Raw genomic sequence first — 26454 nt, 5'->3', positions numbered from 1 at the left:
AACATTATGCAAAAATGGAAAAATGTTCAAAAATTTGCAAAGTATTGAATTTTATTATAAAACATTTGATATTGAGTATTTTGTAATAATATTAATAAATATATTATGATGAAATATTAAATAATGATATAAATTTTTATCACAGGTTTTATAAAAATTTTGGTGAAATTTGAAATCGTTAAATGTTACATTTATTGTTTAAAAGATTTTTTTTTTGAAATCAAACGATTTGTTTTATTTTTATTCACTGTGTTTACGCTGAATCAATTTTGAATTCATAGATTTTGATTTTCTTTTTGTTTCTGGAAGAAGAATTTTATCAATGCAATGAATGATACCATCTGTTGCAAGCACATCAGACTCAATTACGTGAGCATCATTTACCATCAGTTCACCTTTTTCCTTATGTACGTGTACTGTTTGAAATTCTGTTTTTAAATCATACATTAACTGGGATTTGAAAGATCCTGTTGAATACATGTTGTCAACTACATGATTCTGAATTACCTGAAAAATTAAAACAAAAGTTTAAATCAATAACTTAAATTACTTATCTTAAAATGAAATTTTCCAATGATAAATTTACAGCTAATTTTTGAAACTTTAGCATTAATAATATGATTAATATTTGAAATTAGATCCTTTTTGTTTCTTGGAATAAACTGCTAGCTTTTATAAAAGGGACTTAACTACTATTTGGATCAAGGTCGAGTATCGGTTGGTTTTCAGAGGTATTTTTCTACATAAATGGATTGTGTGTCAGAGTTTAACAATTTTTTTCTATTAGGTTGTTAATGTTTAAAATTACTGTTACATAATATTTTAAAACTAGTACTTGTAAAGTTTAGTAGAATAAATATTGACATTTACATAATCATTTATCTACATCTGAATTTCTATCAATAAATTTCTATATAAAAAGTAAAATTTAATTATATCAGAAAATATTACATAGCATAAATTGTATGTTTCTAGAATATATATGTAGTTAAAATTTTTCTGAATATCATATTAAAAAATCAGACTAATTTCAGCTAATGTATATTCACATCGGTTTGGTTGCTAATTTATCATCATCATTTTGCAAAAACAGAATTATAAAAATAAATGTAGTTATCATAGTTAATAAATTTTAAGAAATTACAACTAATAGACAGTAAACTCCCAATTATCCAGGCTAATGGTGGGGAGAGGTGGCACGGATAATCCAAACTATAATTATTCATTTCTAAAATACAACATATACATTTCTAAGGCAGACAATTATTTTAACATGTTTAATGCTCATTATTATGGTTTGCAGGAATCTTTTAATGATTTTTTAATATTTTGAATTTTTCTAAGAGTTATTATGTCGTTACACTCGAATTCCCATTGGTCAATGTACTCCAACAAAGTGTCAACAGAATTCAGGACTGTGTTGTAACTATTTAAAAAATACATACACATATAATTATTTTTTTTAAATTAAATTCATGCACGGATAATCCGCAAACCAGATAATCTGCACACAGATAATCGGGAGTTTAATATAGAAAATTTAATACAGTAATCTTATTATTTTTAAAAATCCTTACTTAATTCTTAGAATTTATATATAATTTTTAATATTATCTTTCAAAAATGGATAAATAATAAATACAGTCGACTCCACATAAGTTGACACCCGGATAACTCGTCACTCGTCGGTTACATAGTCAGTTTTTGTGGTCCTGGCCAACTTACATAGGCATTAATGTTATTAATGTTAAAAAACTCTGTTTACTTGACATCATTTAATTCGTCACCACTGGATAAATCAACATACTTTTTCTGTTTCACACTTTTTAGACATCTGATAAGTCGACTCCCCTCCTGAGAAAATGAGTTCACACCTTACAATAAGCTGTGTGGTGTGAACTCATTTTTCAGGGGGGAGTCGACTTATCAGAATTCTAAAAAGTGTGAAATAGAAAAAGTATATTGATTTATCCAGTGGTGACCAGTTAAACGATGTCGATTAAACCAAGTTTTTTAAGGTTAATAACATTAATGCCTATGTAAGTCGGCCAAGACCACAAGAAACTGACTACATAATCTACGAGTGACGAGTTATCTGGGTGTCGACTTATGCGGAGTCGACTGTATATAGCAGGGGTGGCCAACAAGTCGATCGCCAAGCCAATTTTGGTCGATCGCTAGCAATGTCTTGACTTAATGTATATTTGTAACCGAACGCAACTGTATGCATGCAGTTATGATTCGACTCATAAGCAGTGAATGCACTTTGTACTGAAACCTGTGTATAAACATAGTATGTATTTCACACTCCTCCTCCCCACTTAGATTATGCCTATGACAACAAGTCGATCATGACACATTTTTACGATAAAAAGTAGATCTTTTGTGCACAAAAGTTGGCCACCCCTGGTATATAGTACTGCAAAATAGTTTCATACAAATAAGCATCAATTGTGATTTCGTAATGGGGCAATAAGTTTCAACAATAATCAGGCTGGATAAACATATCAAGAGCCTATTTTTAAATGTATTTTTTCTGTGATTACTAATAGACTGACCACACTGCTTAGAATGGAACAGTAGTTTTTTGCTCTGTCCAGACCATCTTGTTGTTTTAGTAAAATTTTACTTTTGTCCTATTTGTTGAAAATTAAAAAACTTGGCTCTGTAGTTTCTATATTAAATATTTTGTATATTGTAATCTGAAGTTGAGATTTGTTACAAATGTGTTTATTTTGCTTTGATAAGGGTCAAAAATTTGAATGGAAACTAGTGAGGAAGATATGGTGCAAATATAGCTTACAGAATAGTTTCAACAAATTTAAGGAATATATTACACAAACAGAAACAGATGAAATTGATCAATGGCTAATAAAGACAATTTTTTCAAATGTTTGGTTATTATTAAATGAAGAAAAAATAAATAATTGACACAGCAGACAGATGGGACAAAATATTTAATGAAATGCATGAAAAGAATCTTGAATTACAAGATTTTAATAATTTGATAAAATTAGTCCTTTGTTTTTCAAAAACTATAGCTTCTGTAGAAAGAATATTCTTACTTGTGAATTCGTGTGGTGAAAAGCGAAGTCAAAATTAAATATTGAAGCTACAAAAAGGATGCTAATTATAAAGCAAAATTGCAACTTACAAGATAAGTTTACAATAAAATTGTGAGTGACCAGAACATAAACAAAATAATGACAGCAAAATAAGTCCACGTGAAAAATATGCTTGGTTTGATTCTATCAATAGGAAACTTTCTACATCAACCTAACAATTACAATATGATACCAAAATTTAATAAAATGGTTTTTGAAAATAAAAACTGATGTTTTTGAGAAATTTACATGTTCTTTTTTATGCCATTAAAGTAATATCAGTAATAATATACTAACAAACTGTTAATAATGCCCATCTATATTTTGTGACAAAATTTTAATAAGAGTGCTCCTATATCTATCATCTTTAGCTCCTTGTCCTGTCCTGGTATCAAGAAAGTATGGTCAGCCTATTTATTATTAAATAATCTCCATAGTTGTAAAAATTTACATTTTTCCAAAGTTTGGAACTTAATTTTAATATTGAAAAAATTAGTTTATTTATTGATTAGCCAATTTCATTTATACAATACAACTTGATCTTCACACCATATATTGAATATCAGGAAGGAAAAATACACTGAGTATGGCATTATTACCAGCTTTTTTTTCTTTTGGTAGCAAATTGTGTGTTTACAACAAAGAGGCACTGGAATTAGGGTCCTGACCGAACACACTGTCTGTAGGCAAGAGTTGGGGTCACTGACAACTAGTGTTACTACCCATCCAGTTTTTAACTCATTGTCCAGGTTAACTATTGACTTTGTCTGGGATTTCGTAGAAATCCTGTCGACCCCCCATTTTTTCCTTCTTCACTCTGCCTGTAAGGCCAAGTTATTTCATTTCTTAATTTAAGTTACTCCTACACCACAAGTCCTAACTGGTTTAGAACTGGCATGCACGTTCACATTATTCTTTGCATGGTAAAATGACATTGCGCATGCATCGGGGACTTGTGTTCAAACAAACCTGACCTGCCATCTGGGTCAGTGATTTTGAAAAGGTGGCAACACTACTGACAACCTTTCCCTTTCTTCCATTAAAACAGGTAAGAATAAACGTTGCTTTCCTTATCTGGAAACCATTAAATGCAATGTACAGTACAGTAAAGACAGAGTTAGGGTCATGGAAATATTCTTATAAAAGTTTTTCTAGGCCTTTCTCACAAGGGAAAACAGGTTAGGGAGCATTGGGCATAAGTTTACACAACCAAGGGAGGGGTAAGGGAGTGGTGGCTCAAAAAAGTTTGGGAATCATTGTTGTAAATGATCACAACTGATAATTACTTTGTAATGCTTCTAATACATCTAAAAAAAGATTATATATCAGGGTTTGACTAGGCAGAAATCATAAAAGTGCAATGAATTCCTTGCAATGTTTCACTGATATAAATGTAAAATTTTATTAGGAATCTAATTTCTTGCACTGTATATTTGTAAGTTAAAGTAAAGAATTCACACTTCATATTTGAAAGTTTATGAAATTATAACTGTAGTACACCATTGATACAAAGAGCTAATATTATGATATCACCAGTTTTAATTGATTAGCAGCATTTGTTCATTTATAGATTATTTATTTATGAGAATAATATTTCTAATATAACAGGGTTTAAAATGAAATGTCATCCAATATTACTCTAGTAAGCAAAAATTTAGAATATCAAAGTTAGGATATGATAATGAAGAAAAGAATGCTAATCTCAGATACCAACAAATAATTTTAAATTGTTTTAGATAGAGTGAATGGAATGAGAAAAAGAATAATATATTCAGTATGGTTATTCTCCTGATATATTTTTTATTTAAAATTAAAATAATCATTTAATTTAAGATGAATATTCTTTTGAAGCAAGTAGCATTTGATCTTAGTAATTGAAAGTGTTTAACTTATATGCCTTATCCTAAAAGGCATCACCATTCTATGAATTTTTAGTCTAGTAACATGTATTTATATTTATGGAATTTTAAGAATCATCATGTGTTAGAATTTAATTTTTTATTTTAAGTGTATTAAATATAATTAATTTTTGATATATCAAGTTCATTTTCTTTCATATTTATCTAATATCATTGAGCACTATTAACACATTTAGTCTATTGTTAACTTAATTTAAATATTTGAAAAAGTAACCTACTTTTTTCAAATTCCTCTTGTTTCTCATTAAAGATCTCAATTTATCTTTATGCAGTTTATGAAATGCTTTATTGACAGGTGCAAAAAGTGTAAAAGTCGTATCAGTTTTAGATTCCATGCTAAGAAATTTTGGATCTTCTCGTCTCACACGGTGAATTGCATCAGCAAACATACTAAAAGACATTAGATTATTAGAAAATTATCATTGAATTGTAAAGCCACTGGTTTACTTATTTTATACTTACCTAAAGTCACCTGTAGTTTCAACAACTTCCAAGATACTTGTACTTGGTTGGGTTAATACTTTGTCAACAATATGAAGTACACCATTTTCTCCTTCTATGTTAGGCCTTTTTACCACAGCAGATTCTATACCTATAGCCTGTTTAAAATAAAGCACTATCTACTAATATAATATAATTCTGATAAATATCACACAACTATCTTAATGTTTTATTATCCTTTAATATATAATTATTTAAATAAATAAAATAATTAAAAATTCTGTTCAATTTAGCTTCAACTATTTTAGTAATAAATTTATATATCAAGCATTATGATTATTCTATAGTAACTTTTTTAATGTTATTAATAAGTACTTATTAATTCTAAATTATTTTTTATTTATAGATATCAAAAATTATTTATTCAGAAAAGGAGCTTTGCTTTTAAGTCCTAATGCTTATTTGAATAATTTTTTTTAAATAAATAATATCTAATGTCTGTTGCCAAGCAATAAACTCTCCCTAAAAACCATTAGACCCATGATTAAAAACAAACAAAATAGCAACATAATACAAATAGACAAAAATAAAATATAAAAAACTACATTTATCATTGTTTTATACACTTAAAATAAACTGTCTACAAGTATTAAAAAATAATATAAAAACAAGCATGTAATATAACAACATTTTTACAAGGATTATTCCTTGTAAAAATGCTGTTTTATTTATATAAAGATAAAATCATTCCATTTTGTAAATTCTGAATTTCTAAGTTATAAAACAGGATTTTTAAAAAATTTTTACAATTGTAAAAATTTAACTGTTTGTTTATAAATATCAAAAATATACTTTGTTTTTTGATTCTTCACTATGATAATGCTAAGGTTTTACATATTTAGAAAGAAATATTTTAACACCGGAATAGGTAAATGAATTAAGCCAACCTCACTGCCTGTAACCGGTGTGCTTCTTCTCCAATGAAAGCAGAGGACTTTGCAAACGTTTTCAAACCTAATGTGGTTCTTCTTCAGGTGCTATGGGATTCTCTATTCAAATTTGAATTTCCAGTTGAAATTAACCATTGGCATGGAAAATCTTGAAGCACACCGGTTACAGGCAGTGAAGTTGGTTTGAAGATTCATTTACATATTTACATGAAATTTTTTTACTTTGATCTGTTTAAAAAGTATTTTCATACTACAGTAATTATTTTGCTTAAAATCTTTTGGCAATACTTTTGGTTTATCTTTCTTCTTTCACATTTACAATTAAAAATCTATCTCGAAACTGCTTATAAGCATTCTGAATAAAATTTGATTCTTATTCTATATTGAATAGTTTTGCATTTTTCCAGACTAAACTTCATTTGTGTATGTTTAGAATATGTATTTTTGTGTGAAAATATAAATTTTATGTTGTTCATGAACATATGAAGCAATTATTTATATTGTTTGATGCTGTGTCTATATTTTATGTTGTTATATAAAGTAAAGTAATGTGATTTACCTGCATGCTAATGAAATAATAAACTGCAATATTAAAACAGCGTAAAATTTAATAAAAAACAAAAATATTTTTCTCTGGTTAGTTACACTTTCCCAGTTAATAAATCTGATTTATCTGAACTAAAAAGAAGTTTGAAAATAATGCAGCTTAAATTTAAATTTTGTTCAATAGTGAATAAAACTTCTGTTACAAATAAATATACAAGGTATTAAAAGGTATACAAGGAAAAAGAAGATTTAGCATTGTATTTTTATAAAATCACAACAGATATTATAAAATTAAATTACAAAGATTTTAAAATGTTTAAGATAATCAAGTTAGCTGGTTAGAGTAGAATTGAGAATTCTAATAAAGCTGCTTCTGTAAGAATCTAACAGTTTTCTCACCATTTTTTTACAAACTATACTGAGTTTCTACATTTTTTTACAAACTATTCTATTCAATAAATACATGAAAAAAAGTGATTAAATTTGTTTACTTATCTTATTAACATTATCACATTTATACTCCTGTAATCTTGGTTTTTAGGAATATCTGTTGTAAATATCCTTAGTTGGAAATTAAAGAAATTTTATAGATTATGACCTTCAAGGTTGAGCATGATTCTCTATTTCCCTCTTGGAATAAAAAGGATTCTTTGAAGATCATCTTCCAATTTAGAGAGTTTCAACCTATAATTTATCCAGAAATCTTCCTAAATTGTAGGTTGAATGCCCCTAAATTGAAAAATAATCTTAAAAAATTTTTTTTTATTCCTGAAGGGAACCAGACAATCATTTGTACAGATTCCTGGATTTACCAGGAATCTGTACAAATTCAAACAATAAGAATCCATAATCATATCACTTACACTATATAAAAGTTCATAAACATTAGAATTCAATCATAACATTTACATTATACTGTAGAAAACAGTAAAATTAAATATGTTTTATATAATCAGGAACTTTTCAATATAGATTTGTAGTACATTAACAACACAAATTCATGATAAAATAATTGTTTTTAGTAAGTATACTTTGACTTTAGTCTAGCATAGAACTTTACACCAGTATCAAGTGAATATTACATTTACATAATCACCCTAACTATAATAAATTAATTTTAAATTATAAAACTTTATATAAATAATTGAAAATTATTGTATAGAATAAATGTCACTTAATTTAAACATTAAAAATCTATGCTATATAAAATATTTTTCAATATAAATCATCTCAATTTCTTTAAAAATTACAATTTTTCAAAATAAATACTTAAATTTTCTGTAAAGAAAAACACTTGTTTGATATTTTATATATATCTAGAGACTGTTGAATACATTCAGAATTGATTTTCTTTCTGAGAAATTGATAAAGCTTATTTGTTTCAATTTGTAAGAAAGTTTTATTATATAATACAGTTTTCAGATATTCTTGTTATACTTGTGAAATATCTGGTTTTAAGTTTCAGTTTTTTAAACAGTATAAGTCTAAAGATTTATTGCCACAATAAGTTTACATTACAGTGTAAATCATGATTCATGTATGGATTTAGTTCATAGAACAAAAACAGATTCATGTAAATAATTGAGACTAATCATCTCTCAGAAACACATTAAAATCTAAGAAAATGTTGACTGCCTTTTTATAATTACATGCATAAGAAATATAATTTAAAAATGAGTTTATGAAAATAATCCTAAATCTTAAAAATTGTTTTTATTGTACTATATTAAACAACTTCAAGTGTCATGTAGCAAGTGACATTTTTCGAGTAATTGGGAAAAATATTATTCAGTGATTATTTGATTCTTTTGAGTTAAGAATATAAGTTTGAGTTTGTTTGAATATAGCATGCAAAATTTATTATTTGTCATATTTATAGTAGTCGATAAATTTTGAAAAAAACAAAGAACTGTAAATCACAACTCTATTGTATTGCATAGCTGTGTATAAAATAAAGTAAAATATTTTATTTTCTGACAGATTTGCTTGAAGGTATAATTTTTAACATATGTATAGTTTTCTATTTTGGCTGAACATGGGTTGTAGGAATCAGAAATTTTCGGATAAAGTATAGCTATGAACCTTGAAAAGGATTTTTCTGTGAAGTGATCAATTCATTCTAATATTTTTAATAAATGCAACTGAAGGAGAATAATTTGTTGGAAAATTTCCAAAATTCATATCATATAATAATGCTAAAAAACAAATTACTAGCACAACAAAAATACTTAGGCTTACCAGACGTCTCAGTTTGATGATGTGGTCCCAGCGTCCCATCCAGTTTTAAAATTTTACCAAATAACCAGGAAAAAATGACAAAGTGCAGAATATACAAGAAGTAAAAATAGTGCAGCCTCAGGTAAAATGGCAATTTGGCAACTGAATAATCCCCTCTGTTACACATACTGTTGCCAATCTAAATATTTTGTATCTAGATCTAAGTACTTTTAATGTTGTCTAGATGTTTCCCTGAAAATTTATGGTTTATGGCCAAATGAATTTAATGTTTTATTTTTTAATTCAGATATTTATTCACAGAATTTATAATAGCATGTAGCCTATGAGATCCAGATATTTTTATTTCATTTTTTAGATATTTTTTTTCAATTAGAGTTGAAACACTGAAACTTACACTAGTCATGTCATTGTTGCGCATGTCCTATCTTAGTCCAGTTCAAACTGCTAGTTGGCATTTGCAATTATTTTGTACTATACATTAAATTAATATAATCTCCAAAATGCCAAAAAGAAACCATGTATTTACTGATGATTGAGAAAAGTCTGCAATCATATTGACAAAGTGAAATATGAACTGTGCTTTTCAGAATTTTCAGTAATAACTCATGGTGGGCATTCAAACGTTAAAAATCACTTGAAATGTGCAAAACATAAGGCAAGCCTAGTACAATAAGAATTTCCTCAAATATATTGTCATATTTTAATGGTACTGATTTAAGTCAAAAAAATCTTTAAAGAAAGTTCATACTAATGATAAATATTAATAATAATAAAATATGTTCAGTTGAGTTATTAAAAATTGCTTTTAACTCATTGTTCTTTTTTTTTACGTAGTCTTTTCAATCATAGGTACTTATCCTAGAAGGCTTTATTTTCTGTTGAGAGTATTTTTTCAAAATTGTCCTGGCTTGAGAAAAAAATATTATGATAAGCCTAAAAAATACTACATGCTAAAAAAAATTGAAAGCCAGATATTGCACAAGTACAGTACATATTTATGAAAACAGTAATTGCATTTAAATGGAAATGCATAATGAAATTAAAATTGCAAGTAATTGTCTAACATTTTAATGTCTTTTTAGAATAATTACAATATAACTGTTATAAGACTTTTTTTATTAATATTTGAAAGATTACTAATCTTGGCCTAAAGAATCAGATATCTTGGCTTTAAAAATATTAGGCTTATTAGGTTCAAGAAAAAAAATAAATAAATAAAACAATTTAGAAGTCATTCTTTCCACAATTATTTAATAGTAAAATAAATTGAATTTATTTATTTATCAGATTTGCATAAAATTGAAGTAAAAAAATTGCTTATTATTTGAATATTAAATTCAGAAAATCAAACTCATCATGGTATTGATTGTTGAAGCTTAAATTTAAAGCTTATGTTTACAAAACATTTAAAAATTATTTTTTGTATAAGTTAATTGTATTATAAAATAATAATATTTGAAATGTTACAGAACTTAATTCTCAATTGAAGTAGTCAATTTTGAATTTATACAATATTAAAACTTATATCAAGTGTTAAAACATTAAACTTTTGGAAAATCAGAAATTTATTGTTACTTTACTGTTTATTTACTGGCTTATCACATATTGAGACTTATTTAATAATAGACAAATAAACACTGTCAGATGGCATTAAAATCCTTTTTATAATGCCATCTAACAGTATTTACTTTATGCCAAATGCAATATAATGATAGACAGAGTTTAACATGCTGTTTGTCTACTCTAATGAGACTTATTCATATCTATTAATTACACTAAATAACAAACATCTATATTTTTTTCACTATTTCATTATAGCTCGTTCAATCAGATTGTATTTGGCCAAATAAAACATAAATTTCAGTTGAGTCATGCAAATTAATTAGTAACATAATAGTGGCCATATTTTTTTGTGAGCAAAAGTGAGATGTTTGTGTTTTGATAATTTCAGGTATTCATATATACCCCTCCACCTATACCTGACTCCCCTATACCACTCAACTTTCTTTCCCTGTTTCTCTTAGCACAATACAATATACATTGACTACAAATCAACAACAGTGAAGTGTCTGTACAAGAGAGATCTGGGAGGAAGAAAATGATCAATTTTTTTCTTTTCAGATCAGCATCTGCTTAGATGTTTAATTTTTAAACTACTATTAATATAGTAACCCTGTTGTTTGCAACTTTATATCAACAATTAACTATAATGGATACTGGAACAAGATACATTTTCAGGATATACGGGATACCAGGATACTACAAAAACTGAATTGTGACAATTGTGAATTCAAATTGTCTCATGATTTACTTCAATCCAACTGCCACACAATCAATGAAGTGTTTGGAACTGTGTCCTCTGCTGGAAACACATTTGTTGCACAATGTTTCACTAATGGGTGAATTTTTTTACGCAAGATCCAAGTGCTGTTTGAATACCTTGTGTAGTTACTTGCAATTGTTCCCAGTATCAGAGGCATCAATGTTGCATTTCATAAGAAGCAATGTTGTAACAGTATAGATGTCTAAATTTATGGTTAAGAAAAGTCAACAAGACCAATAAGTCCATTTATGAGAAATCCTTCCAGTGAGTGCATTAGTCCCAGCAAGACCAACCACCAGATTATAGGTTGAATGATACTGCTGAAGCTGCATCAGAATATTGTATTGGAGTATTGGTTGACTTATAATTTTACTACACATAACAAGAGAAATTCCATCTTGCAACAGACTGTTCAATTAATTGTCAATGCACCCTATATGAAGTGGCATTGTTCAGTCAGTGAATTGAGGTCATCAGGAGGAACATTCTTTATGTTGTACCTCTAAAGCACAATGTTCAGTATCCTGGCAAATATTTGGGAGATAGTGGGACATTTTAAGCTCAAATGTGGGAGTGTCTCATCTAATTTGGGACTTATGGCCAGCCACATTAGATTAATACTAAATTTCAGATTTCCAGATGAAAAAATTATAATATTTGTAAGTAAGAATTTATATATTAAAATAACTTTGTTAAATTATCTGATTAATTAATATATATCAATTTCTTTAACTAATCATATAAGTATAACAAAAATTTATTAATTTTAACTTCATCATACAACTAAAATTATTATGTTTATAATGATCTTTCATAATCTATTTTAGATTAGGAATGTGTCAGTACATAATGCATTTATTATTATTTTTAATGATGGATTCAAAAGTAGGTTGAAGGTTTATGAAGTGCATGAATATGGAAGGAGGAGGAGGAGGTGGAAGTAGGCTTACATTTCAGCATATGTTGATTGGTATATACAAAGTTCTTAATGTTACACTTCTGAAGACAATTCTGATGTGCTAGACAGATTATCCTGCCTGGCATTTCAATCTGTGATCTTGGAACAGTGAATATAAGTACATTTGATTAAGATGCAGAAGGACACAATTTTATATGTGAAGGAGTTGAAGGGGATACTATAGATTGCTCCCTATGGAATTTCAGGACATTGAGTATATATTTGAACTCAGGGCCGAGACGAGTTCAACAATACCCTACTTTTGGACTGGAAACCAAAAATAAGAAAGTTATCGTTGAACTTGTCTCGGTCTCGAGTTCAAATATATACTCAGTCTCGAAATTCTATAGGGAGCAATCTATAGTACACCCAAGTGGAACCATTTTATATCTTCACCTCCTCCTGTCCAGCATAACATCCTGTGTCTCATCAAGAATTTTCCACATATTGACCAAAAAAAATGCCAAAATGTAAGCCTACTTACTCTTCTACACTCAGGTTGAAGAGTTTTGGAGTACATATCTTAAATCTATTGCTCAAAATAATAGTAAATGCATTGCCTATGGATGCAATCCATACTTTTTACCACCACCACCATAGTATTTTAGATTGTTATATATTTATTTATATGATAAAACTTTGCATTTAACTTTACCTTTCTGTAAACTTTTAGTCGAAGATGATTCTGCCTATCTAAAGTCAAGACTTTTTGGTTGTCTGCTATATTGTCAGATCGATGTCTACCATGGACAACATGATAATTAATTAATTCACGTGCTTTTTCTACATCTGACATCAATTGGTTTAATTCTGATTCATCCAATGTTTCAAATGCAGCATCCGATGGTGCAAATATAGTTACTGTAAGATTTGCACTATTAAGTATAGATTCCATATTTGCTTTTTTTAAAATTTTTAAAAATATATCAATTTTATCAGAATTCTTCTTCATTAAATCTTCCAGGCTTCTAGCTGTGAAATATTTAATTAAAATATTAAGCTGACATTTATGGTAAATTTATTAATTTTTGATTACAAAATAGTTTACCTCTGTCAGGAATAATAACATTTTCTAAAACTTGAATCATTCCATTACTAGCTATTAATGTTTCTTTCTTCAGTGTTGCATCATTTGCATATAAACCAGATTTATTACAATGCAATTCTAAAACTCCACCTCCAAGTGTTGTGAGATGATGTTTATCAATGACAACTGATGGACACACAGCATGTGGGATAATGTGATTTCTCAAAAGTGCTAAAATCATAGAAATAAATTACATTGAATGCTTTCAATCAGCAGAATTACATTTTGTTTTCAATAATAATTCATAAACATTTATTACTTCTGAATATATTTCAAAATTACCTCTTTTTGCTTCTTTGTTGTTGGAAAAAGATATTCCATTTTCACGCATTTTGTAAAATGTTTCATCAGTTGGAGCCAAAATAGTGAAAGGCCCATTAGCTCTTAGTTCATTCACATAATTGGTTTCTATCATTAATTGAGCCATTTCACGAAATCTTCCGTCGGTAAATATAATTTCTGGAATACTTGAAAGTCCTCTAGATGGTGGTGGAACGAGTACTTTATCAATAAGATGGACAATCCCATTGGTGGCTTGTTGATCTTTACGTACAACAAGAGCACAATCTACAGTCATCATCTAAACAGCATTAGAGATTTATATTTTATTATTTTTAATGCATTTTAAAAGTATGGGTAAAGACAATTTATTTATAAGAAAATTCATTGAAAATGAATAATAATTTAAATTAATTTTTACTTTATGATTTATTGTAATTTGAAGTAACTATATGTAACTTAAGATATATAAGCTTTTCTGTTAAAATAGTATTTTATTTTTTTTAATAAGCTATTTGAAAATTTTTTAATGTCTATTCTGTAAACTTACTCCATTTCCAAAACGACTAATTCTTAATTTTTTTCCACTATACAATGTTTCTGCTTCAGTATTACCATGCAATTCTCGACTCAGTAATTTATTTTCAATAATATGATAGCCGAGATATGGCGATCTCCTTTCATTAATGCTTTCTTCTAAAGAACTAATATAATTCAAATCCATTGCCTAATACAATGATTAAAATACATAAAAATTTAAAATTATTTTGATGAACTTAAAGTGAATAATATATATATATCTTTAAATTTATTAAATATTAAAACTGTATTTTAGTCTAGATAGTTATTAACTACATTTTGAAAATGAGAAAGTATTAAAATAATATGTATGTATGTGTATTATATATTTAAAATACTTCAAATGCTTCATTTGTAGGAGCAAATAATGTAACAGCCTTCTCTCCTTGTATCAGTTGCTGGGAAAATCCACCACGAATTAAATATTCTACAAACTTAGTCGCTCCAAGGTCCCTTGCTGTATCTAATACATTAGACATTGGTTTCACTGAAAAAAAAAAAAAACTGCTTTATTAAAATAATAATAGAACTAGAGAATATAAAGAATGCAACTTAATTTAAAAACATTGCAGAATATAGTATTATAATTAAATTTATTGTCAATTATTCTGTTTCTGGAGATCGACAAGGTAAAAATAGATGGGACCTATAATCTAGGTTTTAAAATTTTTATATTTTGCTCTCACTTTTAAATGATAGAATGTTTATTCTCTAGATTTAAAAAAGTGTTAACTACTAATACATTAAAATCATTGTTAAAAGCTTTAATTCTGAACATACTGTAACCACTGTTTAAATTTTTTTTTATTGAAATGTTACTCAAAAAGATATTTCCGTTTATCATTTGAGGAGAGACCAATACGGTCATTATACAAATGTATTTGTATTTTCTAATATGTTCATAATGTTAGAAATATTGTGATTTTAAATTCTTTATATCATTCAAATTATTATTCTAAATTTTACTACAAAAAAATTAATGTTTAATTGATTATTTTAATTGAAATATCTACATAAAACATTCAAAACAATTTCTAACTAATTATTATTCATTTCAAATCTCTCAATATTTATTACTTTGTAGATAACATCTTTAGGTTTCAAGTTTTTTCCAAAGATACATAATTAAGGTACAAAGGCATTAAAATTAAATAGCTAATAAAATTTTAATCTCTAATTAAGTAACAAAATAAAAAATATTTTTCATTTCATTTTATACAATAAATAAATTTTATGTTTTGATATTTTTTCCCCAAAGTTTTATTACAATTTATTTTGTTCTATAATAATGCTAAGACCAAGTAATGAAGGTTAAATTATTAATCTCATATACAGTAATCTTTCAGCATTTAGAAAAATTCCTAAAATAATTGAAATAAACATTCATATTTAGATCAGAAATAAAATAGAAATTTCAAACATGCAAAGGAAACAATAAATAAATTCTTAAATGCCTTTGAAATATTTGATTTAAATCTACTACTAAAAATAAAATTAAGAACTTGTTGTTAATACCTCCAGTACAACCAGGTTTGCCTTCAACTTGAATATAGCCTTCACAACATTCGTATCTGATAATCCTGGAAATGCATTAAATGTATTTAATCTATCGAATGATATAATGAAATGTAAATACCTCTTTTATATTTAAATAATTTTTTGAAAATAATAAAATTGTTGAAAAATATTAAGTGAAACAACATATAATTGAAATGATAGTTATTGAATTATCTTTGTTAAAAACTTACGAATTAATTCCACAGATTTCTCTGTTTGTCCAATATTTACATTCTGTCCAATATTTATGAGACGTTTCGGGAATTTCTTCTACTACACAAGTATTTGGTCTGCGGGAGGAATATTTTTTTATGTATATATTTATAAAAGAAATATTTTCGTTTTTATAAGCTAATGTTTCTTTAACGGTAAGAACATTTATTACAGATCCCGAAATTATCGGGTAAATAACCCCCAAATGCCAAATTTTGTTGAATAATTCAAAAGAAATATTGTATACCCATTCATTTTTTGATATTAAGTGTATCATATTTAAAATTACTTTTCCATATAACAGACATCAGCGTGAAAAATAATATCTGAAGCGTTATATGGAAGAAAAAGAATCGGAGTTTCGAAACTTATAACAAGGTCTGAATTTAATTTATTATTATTAATTTTTTTTAATTTTTTTATTTTATCCAAAAAGAAGGAGTCCAGTTTTGAATTAAAGCAGTGAACAGGACACGTTATTTGATACTTGTTAAATGGCTCTGTTTAAAGGAAGAAGCTCCTTTAATTTATTTCATTTCTACTGGGCAATCTGATCACAAATGAGTCATTACAGCTGTTATTGACTTACATTCATTTGGCGCTCGACTGAATCATTAATCCTACTCATTTGGTAATCTACATCACCACGTGTTTCTCTACTTTCTCACGTTTCGTTGTTGACGTCAGATACCGCCATCTATCGCTTTTCTTTCGAACTTTATATACAATTTTAAGCTTAGCGTGATTAATTAGCATAATAAAAGAAGTATGCATATAATAAATCTCGAGAACTTCTAACCATTTTAAAATAGTATAAACAGTATAAATTTCACATCCGATTAAAATAAACTGCTCGAGCCATTTCCGATATATAAGTAGCATTTAACTGGAGTTTCGAAATAAATTATTGGATTTATTCTTCCTCGTAAAATTGTTTAAATTTATTTACTTTAAACACACTAACAGAAGATCGATTATCATTTCTCTAATATTTTAAATTATTTATGTAGGATCACGTGGTTTGGTGTTATTGCTCTTTTAAGTAAAGAAGAAAAAACTCCGTAAAGATTTAATTACTTTTTTTTTATAACTATTAATATATAAAACGTTATTCTGAATTTGTTTTTATTTCCATAAAGGAGAAAAAAAACTCGAACATGTTGCAGATCATATTTTATTTTTTCAGAGAGAAAGAGCAAACGTCCGAGTGCACTGGACAGTTTATAAAAGTTGTTTATGAATATTCGGTCGTGGTATAAGTACTTATTTCTTAAATATAAACAATTTAATGCTGTATAAACTTATAATTTCTAGCAGAAAACGGCAATAAACATTAATATATTTATTAAAGTAGAATTACATGCGGCGCATTAAATGTAAGCATTGCTTTGTACATATTTAAAACTGCAACAAAGTAAAATTTTAATGGCTCGTATGTATGTATATATATAACTCGAAAGGTGTCATTTCTTTAACGTAAACATATTTTAAAATATTTAAAATGTAGATCACAAACATTCTCTGCCCTTCAGAGATACATTTCGTGATAAATGGCGCGTCATGTAAAATTTGACAATTTCCTTTTTTAAAATGAAAAATAAAATTATTTTTAAAACACCTTTTATTTATAATAGCCCATTATATATACATCATTAACCTTCGGATTATTAGAAAAGAAATTGCTATACTCAAACGAGTATTTTTACATTAATTTTACATTTCCTTGTAAAATTAATGTAAAATACGCTCTTGAAAAAAAATAATAGTTGTTTTGAAATATAATATAATATAATAACAATTATTTAGAATGGAAATGATATTTTAAAAAAATGTTTTTTTTCCACTAAAAAAGTTAATTTTAAATTTGGGTTAGTTATGGAAATTAATGTTGTATTATGGAATAAAATTAAATTTTTAAATAATATAAAAATGACGTACATTATACAAGGTAAAAATCACAGTCTTGAACTTTGACAATTTAATTTAAAACAATTAAAAGAACATTAAAAAATTTTTTAAAATTATTTCTTAATTATATCTCGGACTTTAAATATATTTAAAAGTAAATTGGCAAAAGTTGAGTATAGAATATACAGTATATATTTAGCCTTACCCTTGACTTTGGGCTATCTTTATGTGCCAATTAGAAATTCGTTTGGCCACAACAAAATGTATAAAAAGTGAAAACAAACAAAAATGCTTCATGATGACGTCACAACGGTGGCTTAGGTATTCAACTTCTTGACACAAAACTGAAATCGGAGTTTGGCTACCGCGCCAGATAAAGGAATTAAATACGGCCTTGATTCTACATCGCATGCGCCGATGTAGGCGGAAAGTGTGACGTCACGAATGTCATTGCTCACTGGGAGGGTAATTGAAATTGTTTGGAGGGAAGCACCCCTCGTGAAAAATTTTTTAAAATTACGTATTTTCTATAATAAAGCTGGATTAAAAAAAAAGTGAACGCGTTCTTGCGCAGTAACCGTACCGACTGGATGGGAATAATGTATACAGATTGAGTATACGTTATCGAGATTTATGTATTTCTTATTGGAAGAATATTTTATGAACAATAAACGTCAAAAAAGAGAGATTTTTATCTCGATTTAATAAAGTTATGCGAAAAACAAATGGGGAAGAAAAAAACTGTTTTGAAACGGGTTTCTCCTTAAACGAGAACGTAAAAATAGCTTTGGGTGGCAACTTTCTCCTTTTAACCCTTTATTCATCAACATAAACATAGAAATCTTTCTTAAAGAAATAAATCGATTTCCGTTTATAGACATTATCTTCTTTATAATTGGATAAAGAATCATTACCATCGAGATTTATTTTTTTTCAGTTCTCTGTATAATCAACTTTATTTGTCTAATTCTATAATATAGAATTGAGGTGGCATTAAGATTAGTTTGGCCACCTACAGTCGCACTTCATGGCCAATTTAATGATCATATCTGCTATATAATGTAGGCGATCGCTTTTCATTATTTCACTAATGACAGAGGCAGAGGACAGTAAATCTACGAGTCACACCTCTTAAAATTCTTGTCCTATCCGAACAAAAGTGTGAAGGGAAGAGGGGAGAGAGAGAGAGCTTGAGAAAGAACGTTGTTTACAACAAAATAATGCTAAAAAAAGCTTGAGAGCTAAATTGAGACAAAGAAAATTTTTCTTTTAATATCGTTTTTGTAATTATATAATTGGATAATAACCAAATGGGTCGTTTCTCCGGGGGATTATTTTGTTCACGTGGGCGAAAAGTCGTAAAGTCTGTCGGCTCTCATTTTAAAGCTATAGATACTGTTTTCACGCTCCACCCGAATAATCTGGAAAAAAGCAAATGGAGCTTTTAATATAATAATTTTTTACTAGCCTACATTATAAAGCCTGAATTTTCAGCATCTTTATTTTGTCAACAACAAATTTGTGTAGGAGTCAGTCGATCGCAATCAAGAAGCTTATCATCAATAGCTTATATCTAACAAGGAAGTCACGTTAATTTTAATGAAGCATTTTAGGATAAGTTGGATGAAAACGTGACGTTTTTCTCACGATAATTTCTTATCTTCATTTTTTTTTAGCCTAAAATAACGGCCTAAAATAACGAATTATAATATGAATATTATATTTACAACTTAAGAATGTAGTAAAATTTGAATTATTCGCTTGTTTAAATACAAACCACTCCCATTCGCTTGATAAATATCTGTAACGATCTCCACCCATTTCGATTATCTCAGCACCATAACCAAGGTAATTTGATCGGGATTGGTTTTTGCATCTGTTTCTTTCCCTAATTAATTCAACAGAAGTAAACAAGCGTATGGAGTGAGGAAAAAAATGATTAAACAGGTCGTTTAAAAACCATTTTAATATTTACAGGAATCTGATTGCCTTAAAAATAAGATTAATTTTAAAACTTGCGCCAAGAGCATCATCACACGCATCACGCATCTTTTCCGTGATGTCACGTATCCCCGTGACATGGGATGTGATAAAGTAACTCTGGGCGTGATGTCGACAGATAGTTCCTCCCTTTTGATTTATTTTACAGACACTAGATGTCGTCTAGTGGAATAAGAGTCGAGTTTAATAAAAAAAAAAAAGTTTGATTCGCTATTAGAATAATAAATTTATTATAAAATATTTAAACCCATCCGATTCGTACTAATTTTGTAATGTTGAGAGAGACATTCCATGGGAATAGCCAATTGGCAAGTAAAGGGAAATCAGAATATAGCATCAGGCAAATAAGTAGGATTGCAGTTTTGTATTCGAAATGTATGCAAGTGACTGAACTTATTCATTCGCCTTTCTAAGAAATATCAATAACATTAACATTCTTCCATTTAAGACGGCAAAAACCGTACGAAAACGTTCGAAATAAACTAAAATAGTATGGAAATTCTACTGGGATTTTTTATAAAACGAAGGAAATTTGTCCGAGCTCTAAACAAGCCCTTAAAGAACGAATTTTCTACGTAGTGTAATTATCAATAAATTCGTAAATTAGTTAATAAGCAGGAATTTTAATTAAGACGAAGAGTAAAGTGAAAAATAACGAGGGGACACCTTAGATACGTGTGATGATACCGTTACGTGGTTATGATGTCATTCGCACACAAGGTCGGCATTATTTACTAACTAAAGCGATAACTCTGCCAAAATACTTGAAAGAGATTCCAAGTGGGTCAGAAGTGCCGTCGCTTTATAAATTTGATATCGCCCAGCAATTAAATGGGAAAACTCTATCTACTATTATTAGTAAGTGAGAAGAGAGCAGAGTTTTAGATCTATAAAAATGTAGAAAATCGACTGGTAATGGACTGTGGAATGCTTTCCAAACTACATTATAGTGCAGTGATATAATGGAAGGAAAAGATGCTGGAAATGATTAGACTCTCGCAAATTTCAGTCGGCTGCACATTAGAATGACATTTGATACAAATTTCTCCCTTTAAATTTTCCTCCGTGTCACTATTTAAATCGCTATAGAATTGATAAAATTAAATTACTTGGACAGATATCATTAAGTTCTTTTTGTTCCCGCTAGATGGCAAACGATGCCTTAAAGCGGCTTAAATTAAATTAGATATTTATTTCCGGTCGATCCCAAATTACATCAGTCTTGTTATTAATAAAATTAAATACAAGATATTTTCATCCCTTTAAAATAGTTGTTATATTTTTTTTATATATATTTACAGTTACAATTCCCATATTAAAGGTTGAAAAAATTAAATTCATCATAAGTATTTCTGTTATTAACATTGATTATCATCTATTTTACTGTTTTAAAATTGTATCTTAGATAATTACTTATAAATCAATTAGTAATTAAAATTTAGGCGGAAAAAACAATAAGAGAAGTCAAAATATGCGGTAGATTATTAGTAAATTTGATAGTGAATTAATTTAGAGAGAAATTTTGCGTTGTGTATAATGGAACCGACTGCTACTTTGAGAAGATAAATCCGCAAACAGGCGATTGCAGTGGTGTAATGAGCTAGTTCACATCAAAGTTTCTCCAATCTAGAGAATCGGAAGTAATCAACTGGTATCAGATTTTCGTCCGGACCGACCCGCGGCATATTTTTTCTTTTTAAAAGAGATGGAAAGATGTTTGCAGCTTTGTGCCAGGAAATGCTTGTCTGTAAGTTGATTTAAATGAAAACAAGCTCACCATTTCACTTATGCCCGAAAGCGATTTGAGAAGCAACGTTTGAAAATTCGCAGCAAAACGCAATTTCGTCGTAGCCTAAAGAGACAAAAATGCTAGGTGCAAGTTTAATAGGTTTGAATTCCGAAGATGTAATATTCGGTCCTCTCTAATAAATTGGCTGTGGCTATTTAGGAAACCGTCGGAATTGTATACTTAGAATTTAAACGAGAAATTTCTCAAAATGAAGTCTTTATAACAAAAATCAAAGTGCAGATTTGCTTGGAACTCTTCAATAATGAACAAAGAATTTCTGGAAAGTTATTCTACGATGTTTCATATTTTCAATAAATGACTGCTCTTTACTGTTATTTGAAGAAAATAAAAGAAACAAAATTGAATATAGTAACTTATTTCTGCCGATTCTTATAAAGAAAAATGTCAAAAAATATCAACTAATTCAATCCATAATCATAAAATTCCGGCATTTCCCCTTCTAAAATATCATTAATACTTTCAATACTTCGTTTATTTTTCAAATTTTAAATGCTTGGTATTAAAATATATTTTTATGTATAAAAGTGTTTCATTTGAAACCGAATAATACCCAAAATATTTTATTTAAAGGAAATTTTTTAATAAGATTTGGTACTCTTATCCGATACTCAATAGTGGATAATAATACTTTCGTTAGAAAGATTGCATTTGTATTACAGCATTATAAAAATATAACATTAAAACAGTGATATTATCAATTTGTAAAGAGCAAAACATTTATTTTTCTGTGATTAAAAGCTTTTGAAAAATATAACGGAGGATTAACGTCTCGATAATTATTATTGGCATTATACCGCACGCCTCAGATACGTGCGGTATAATGCATTTTCTTTGAAGGAAAGAAGTGTAAACACCAACTAAATTTCGATCTGGCATTTATACATAACAGAGCACATTTTCTCAATATCTGGATACGTCATTGTTTTGCATAATTTTATATTGGATGAAAACTTCCGTACTTTACTTACGCCTCCCTACCGTTACGCTCTGTTTAACCGGCACGAAACGAGACTAAATTAATTAATCTTAAAATAAAAATATAAAACCGGGACGATAACTACAGTAAAAATTTTCACAAGTTCAGAAGAAACACTAAAAAACATAAAAGTCTCTTCATAATTCGTCCTTTTTCATATCTCGGGATCGAATAAACTAGTTGAATAGGGTCACGGCACAATCGACCTTTATTTTCAGATCCTCGTCCACTTCAATATGCAGAAGATGTTAAAAATTCTTCTCGAGAACGTCTTATCAAGATACTTTTATGTATTTTTTTCGTGTTTCTTCTGAATTTGTGAAATGGTTTTTTTCTTTTAATCGCCCCTAATTAATCATCATACAATTCAGTTGAAAATTGAAAAAAATATTAATGAAACATAAGGGTTTATCTATTATTATTAATACTAAAATTTTATAAATATAGTACTTTATTTTTTGCATTTAAGTTAAATATATATAATATATATATATATATTTTCTCTCGATAAACTATATTTAGATTTTATGTGTTTATCCGACTCATATTTACTTATCGTTTGATATAAAATTGATTTAGATTGCTGTTCTAGAGAAATATGATATTTGAGAAACGAAAGTTTGAACGGATAAAGTATATATTTTACAGCAGAATATATTTTTTATAGATTCATTAAATTATTTCTCAAATAAACGTTCAATTGACAACAGATTATATATATATATATTGTATAAAAAACACAATTCCTATAGCATCTTCCTCTTGCTTATCTTCTATTGCTCATCTTTCTTTTTATGTTCGTATGATCGAACGAGTAAAGTATTTAAAAGAGTAAAGTAGAGACAATTTTATAAAAGTAATTAAAATAATTTGGTTCAATTACTGGAATGTTTCGACATCCAACGAAGATATAAGTTACAGAAAAAGGAGAAGATTGGTTTACTTAAGATAGATCTGATTCTATAGCTAATTAGAGCCGGAACAAAGAAGGAAACCACAAATGAAATTAGAAAAGAGAAAGAAAAAAAGCGTTGTTTTAATGCAGATAATAACAAGTTTTGTTAGGAATTTGTTCTCGTTTCGAGTATATCCAAGTAAAAGAATAAAAAAACAGAATATTAAGAAGATATATCTTATTTATTCTTTTACTTTTGTTTATGTATAATGTACACATATAAGTAGCTACCATAACGAGATACAAGAAGAGAAGAATAATACGGTGTTAGATATGGAAACGATTTAATTGTGAAGATCAAAATCTGATAACCGAAATATAAATTATATATTCGAACGTCATAAAAATAAATAAATAAAACTATTAAGAAACAGAAAATAGATAATAAATTCTTATCGTGGAAACAAAGGAATATCATTTTATGAAAAACAAAAGGAATAAGAAAGTATATCTTGTTAAAGTTATTTTCGACTGTTTTCCAACAATGAAAGAAAAAATTGCAAATACTACGAGTAGAAAATTTTACATAATATAAGTATGGAAGAAATGTTTTTAAGCAAGTTCGGAAAATTGAAAACTAAGTCGAAAACATTCAAGATATTGACATTGTGCAACATGAAGGAAGATTTAACGGATAGGCGTAACAAAAAGATATTTTACATAATAGAAAATGCTGAAGAAATTTCGAATATTTGAAAATATTTTCCATGAAATCGAAATTGTTTGAACAGTCCTTTTTTCCAATATTAGAAGAATAAAGTATTTGGCTAACAATTTATTTAAAAAGAATAATAATAAAATGGAAAATTGAAGATAATTTTTGCAGATTCAAATAATTTTATTCAATCCGGAATTTAATTTCCGATTATTTTATTATTATTATTATTATTAATAAAATAAAATTTCTTTCTCGTATTAATTTTTTTGTTTTATTTATTATACAAATTATATTATTTTAATAACTTTTATAACCTCTTAAAAGTTTCACTATAGGAAAATGATGAAACCCGGTTACTTGTAATTGAATTTTACTTCGAAATAACTGAAGAAATATTTTATATTGTAGTAATAAATAATGTTACATTAAAGCATTTAACCTATTTATGTCATGTAAAAAAAAACTAAATTATCTAGAAAAATTCAATTAGTAGAATATTTTAAAGGAAAGATACGTATAAAGCATTAAATAATTAAAATATTAAAAACACAGCTAATAACTGTAAACTAATTTATAAATTTAATAAATGAATAAATAAATAAATGAAATGGAAAAATATTTATAGTAATAATATATTTAAATAATGAAAAATTTATACAGTTATTTTTTAATAATATCTTTTGATATGACAGGAATAAATGTTAAATGAAAAATAGGAAAAAGTCCATTAAGAGCTGCAAAAATTTGACAGTGTCAATTTTTCAAAAGGTAAAAAATAAAAAAAGGAAAACAGTCGTTTGAATAAATCGAAGAAGTTTCAAGACTTGTCATATGCCCAATAAGTTTGAAAATGGTAAAGAAAAATAATAATATATACATACTTGCTTGTCAAACTGCAAGCAATCTTCTAAAAACATTATTTCTGACGAGAATTTGAAAATTTAAAATTGAAATATTGTAATATCAATGTTTTTTTTTTTTCTTTCTTTCTTTTGTCAATATATCGTGAAATTTAGATTGTAAATTGTAAAAGTTGGCAATGAAACGCGAAATTATAATTTATAAAATCTATTTATGCAGAGAAAAAATGTACGAAATAATAAATTCAAGAGGAGGAAAGAATGATAAAAATGGAATAACAATTTATAGTCGCAAAAATCGAAATCTTTGGATAAAACAATAACGTAATGTTAATTGTACGAGTGTAAAATTCAAAATTATAAAAATATTTATTTATTTTTATAATTTTGAATCTTCGGTTAATGTTACCTATGGTTCCAAGATGGCGGCTCGTCTGATTTCAGTAAGGAAACAGTGGGGACGCACGTTCTAACCTAACCTAACCTATTCTAATAATTATGTTGGTAATAATTATGGTAATTTATTAGAATAGGTTAGGTTAGGTTAGAACGTGCGTCCCCACTGTTTCCTTGCTGGAATCAGACGAGCCGCCATCTTGGAACCATAGGTAACATTAACCGAATTTTTTTTTTTTTTTTTTTTTATTCGCGCTGATTAATCAATATGGGGTTTAATAACTTCATACCTGACATATTTAATAAATTCCTGGAGATGTTTCTTGCCTATGGAGCTTGATAAAATATGTCGATAATTTCATAAATAATTCGAAAAAATAAAAAGATATTTTAAGTTAGAGAAGTTTCCTTATTAATATTTATGGAACAATCAAAATTCAAATTTCTAAATCACTGGGGTTTTAAGAAAAATCATTGTTTAAAGAACCTATAATATATTTACCCGACAAGCATCTTGAACCAAAATCGCTCTATTATTAAGGGAAAAAATAAATATCTTGAGCCGAAATAACACAATTAGTACTTATATTAAATGGAAGAAATAATTATTTAATAAATATTTTGTTAGAGATGCATTCGATATTACTTAATTATGTTATATCTGGCGATTAATTTAGAATAAGCAATGCTTTGACT

At 27.5% G+C, this 26454-nt stretch overlaps 1 protein-coding gene across 4 annotated transcripts; it reads right to left on the bottom strand.

The window, feature by feature from the left end:
- Window positions 1-228: 228 nt before the first annotated feature.
- LOC136986730 (transforming growth factor-beta-induced protein ig-h3-like) lies at window positions 229-26286 on the bottom strand. 4 transcript variants are annotated; one of them, XM_067284321.1, is made up of 12 exons: window positions 26261-26286; window positions 26049-26093; window positions 16173-16271; window positions 15940-16004; window positions 14763-14911; window positions 14396-14572; window positions 13849-14146; window positions 13528-13737; window positions 13135-13451; window positions 5486-5622; window positions 5242-5413; window positions 229-507 (listed from the first exon to the last, which is right to left on the bottom strand). In XM_067284321.1, exons 1-12 carry the CDS (start codon window positions 26269-26271, stop codon window positions 241-243), a joined length of 1947 nt encoding a protein of 648 aa, XP_067140422.1. In that variant the 5' UTR covers window positions 26272-26286; the 3' UTR covers window positions 229-240. The 4 variants fall into 4 exon arrangements, with proteins under 4 accessions (XP_067140422.1, XP_067140423.1, XP_067140421.1 ...); XM_067284322.1 differs by lacking the exon at window positions 26261-26286 and adding an exon at window positions 16784-16910 and having other exon boundaries at window positions 26049-26072; XM_067284320.1 differs by lacking the exons at window positions 26049-26093; window positions 26261-26286 and adding an exon at window positions 18308-18528.
- Between the last annotated feature and the right edge of the window lie 168 nt (window positions 26287-26454).

This window comes from Centruroides vittatus, unplaced genomic scaffold, assembly GCF_030686945.1.
Source record: "Centruroides vittatus isolate TY-2023 unplaced genomic scaffold, ASM3068694v2 scaffold_1167, whole genome shotgun sequence".
NCBI classification, from domain to species: Eukaryota; Metazoa; Arthropoda; class Arachnida; order Scorpiones; family Buthidae; genus Centruroides; species Centruroides vittatus.
The sequence above is the reverse complement of the archived record's forward strand: the minus strand, read 5'-3'. Positions and strand labels throughout refer to the sequence as shown.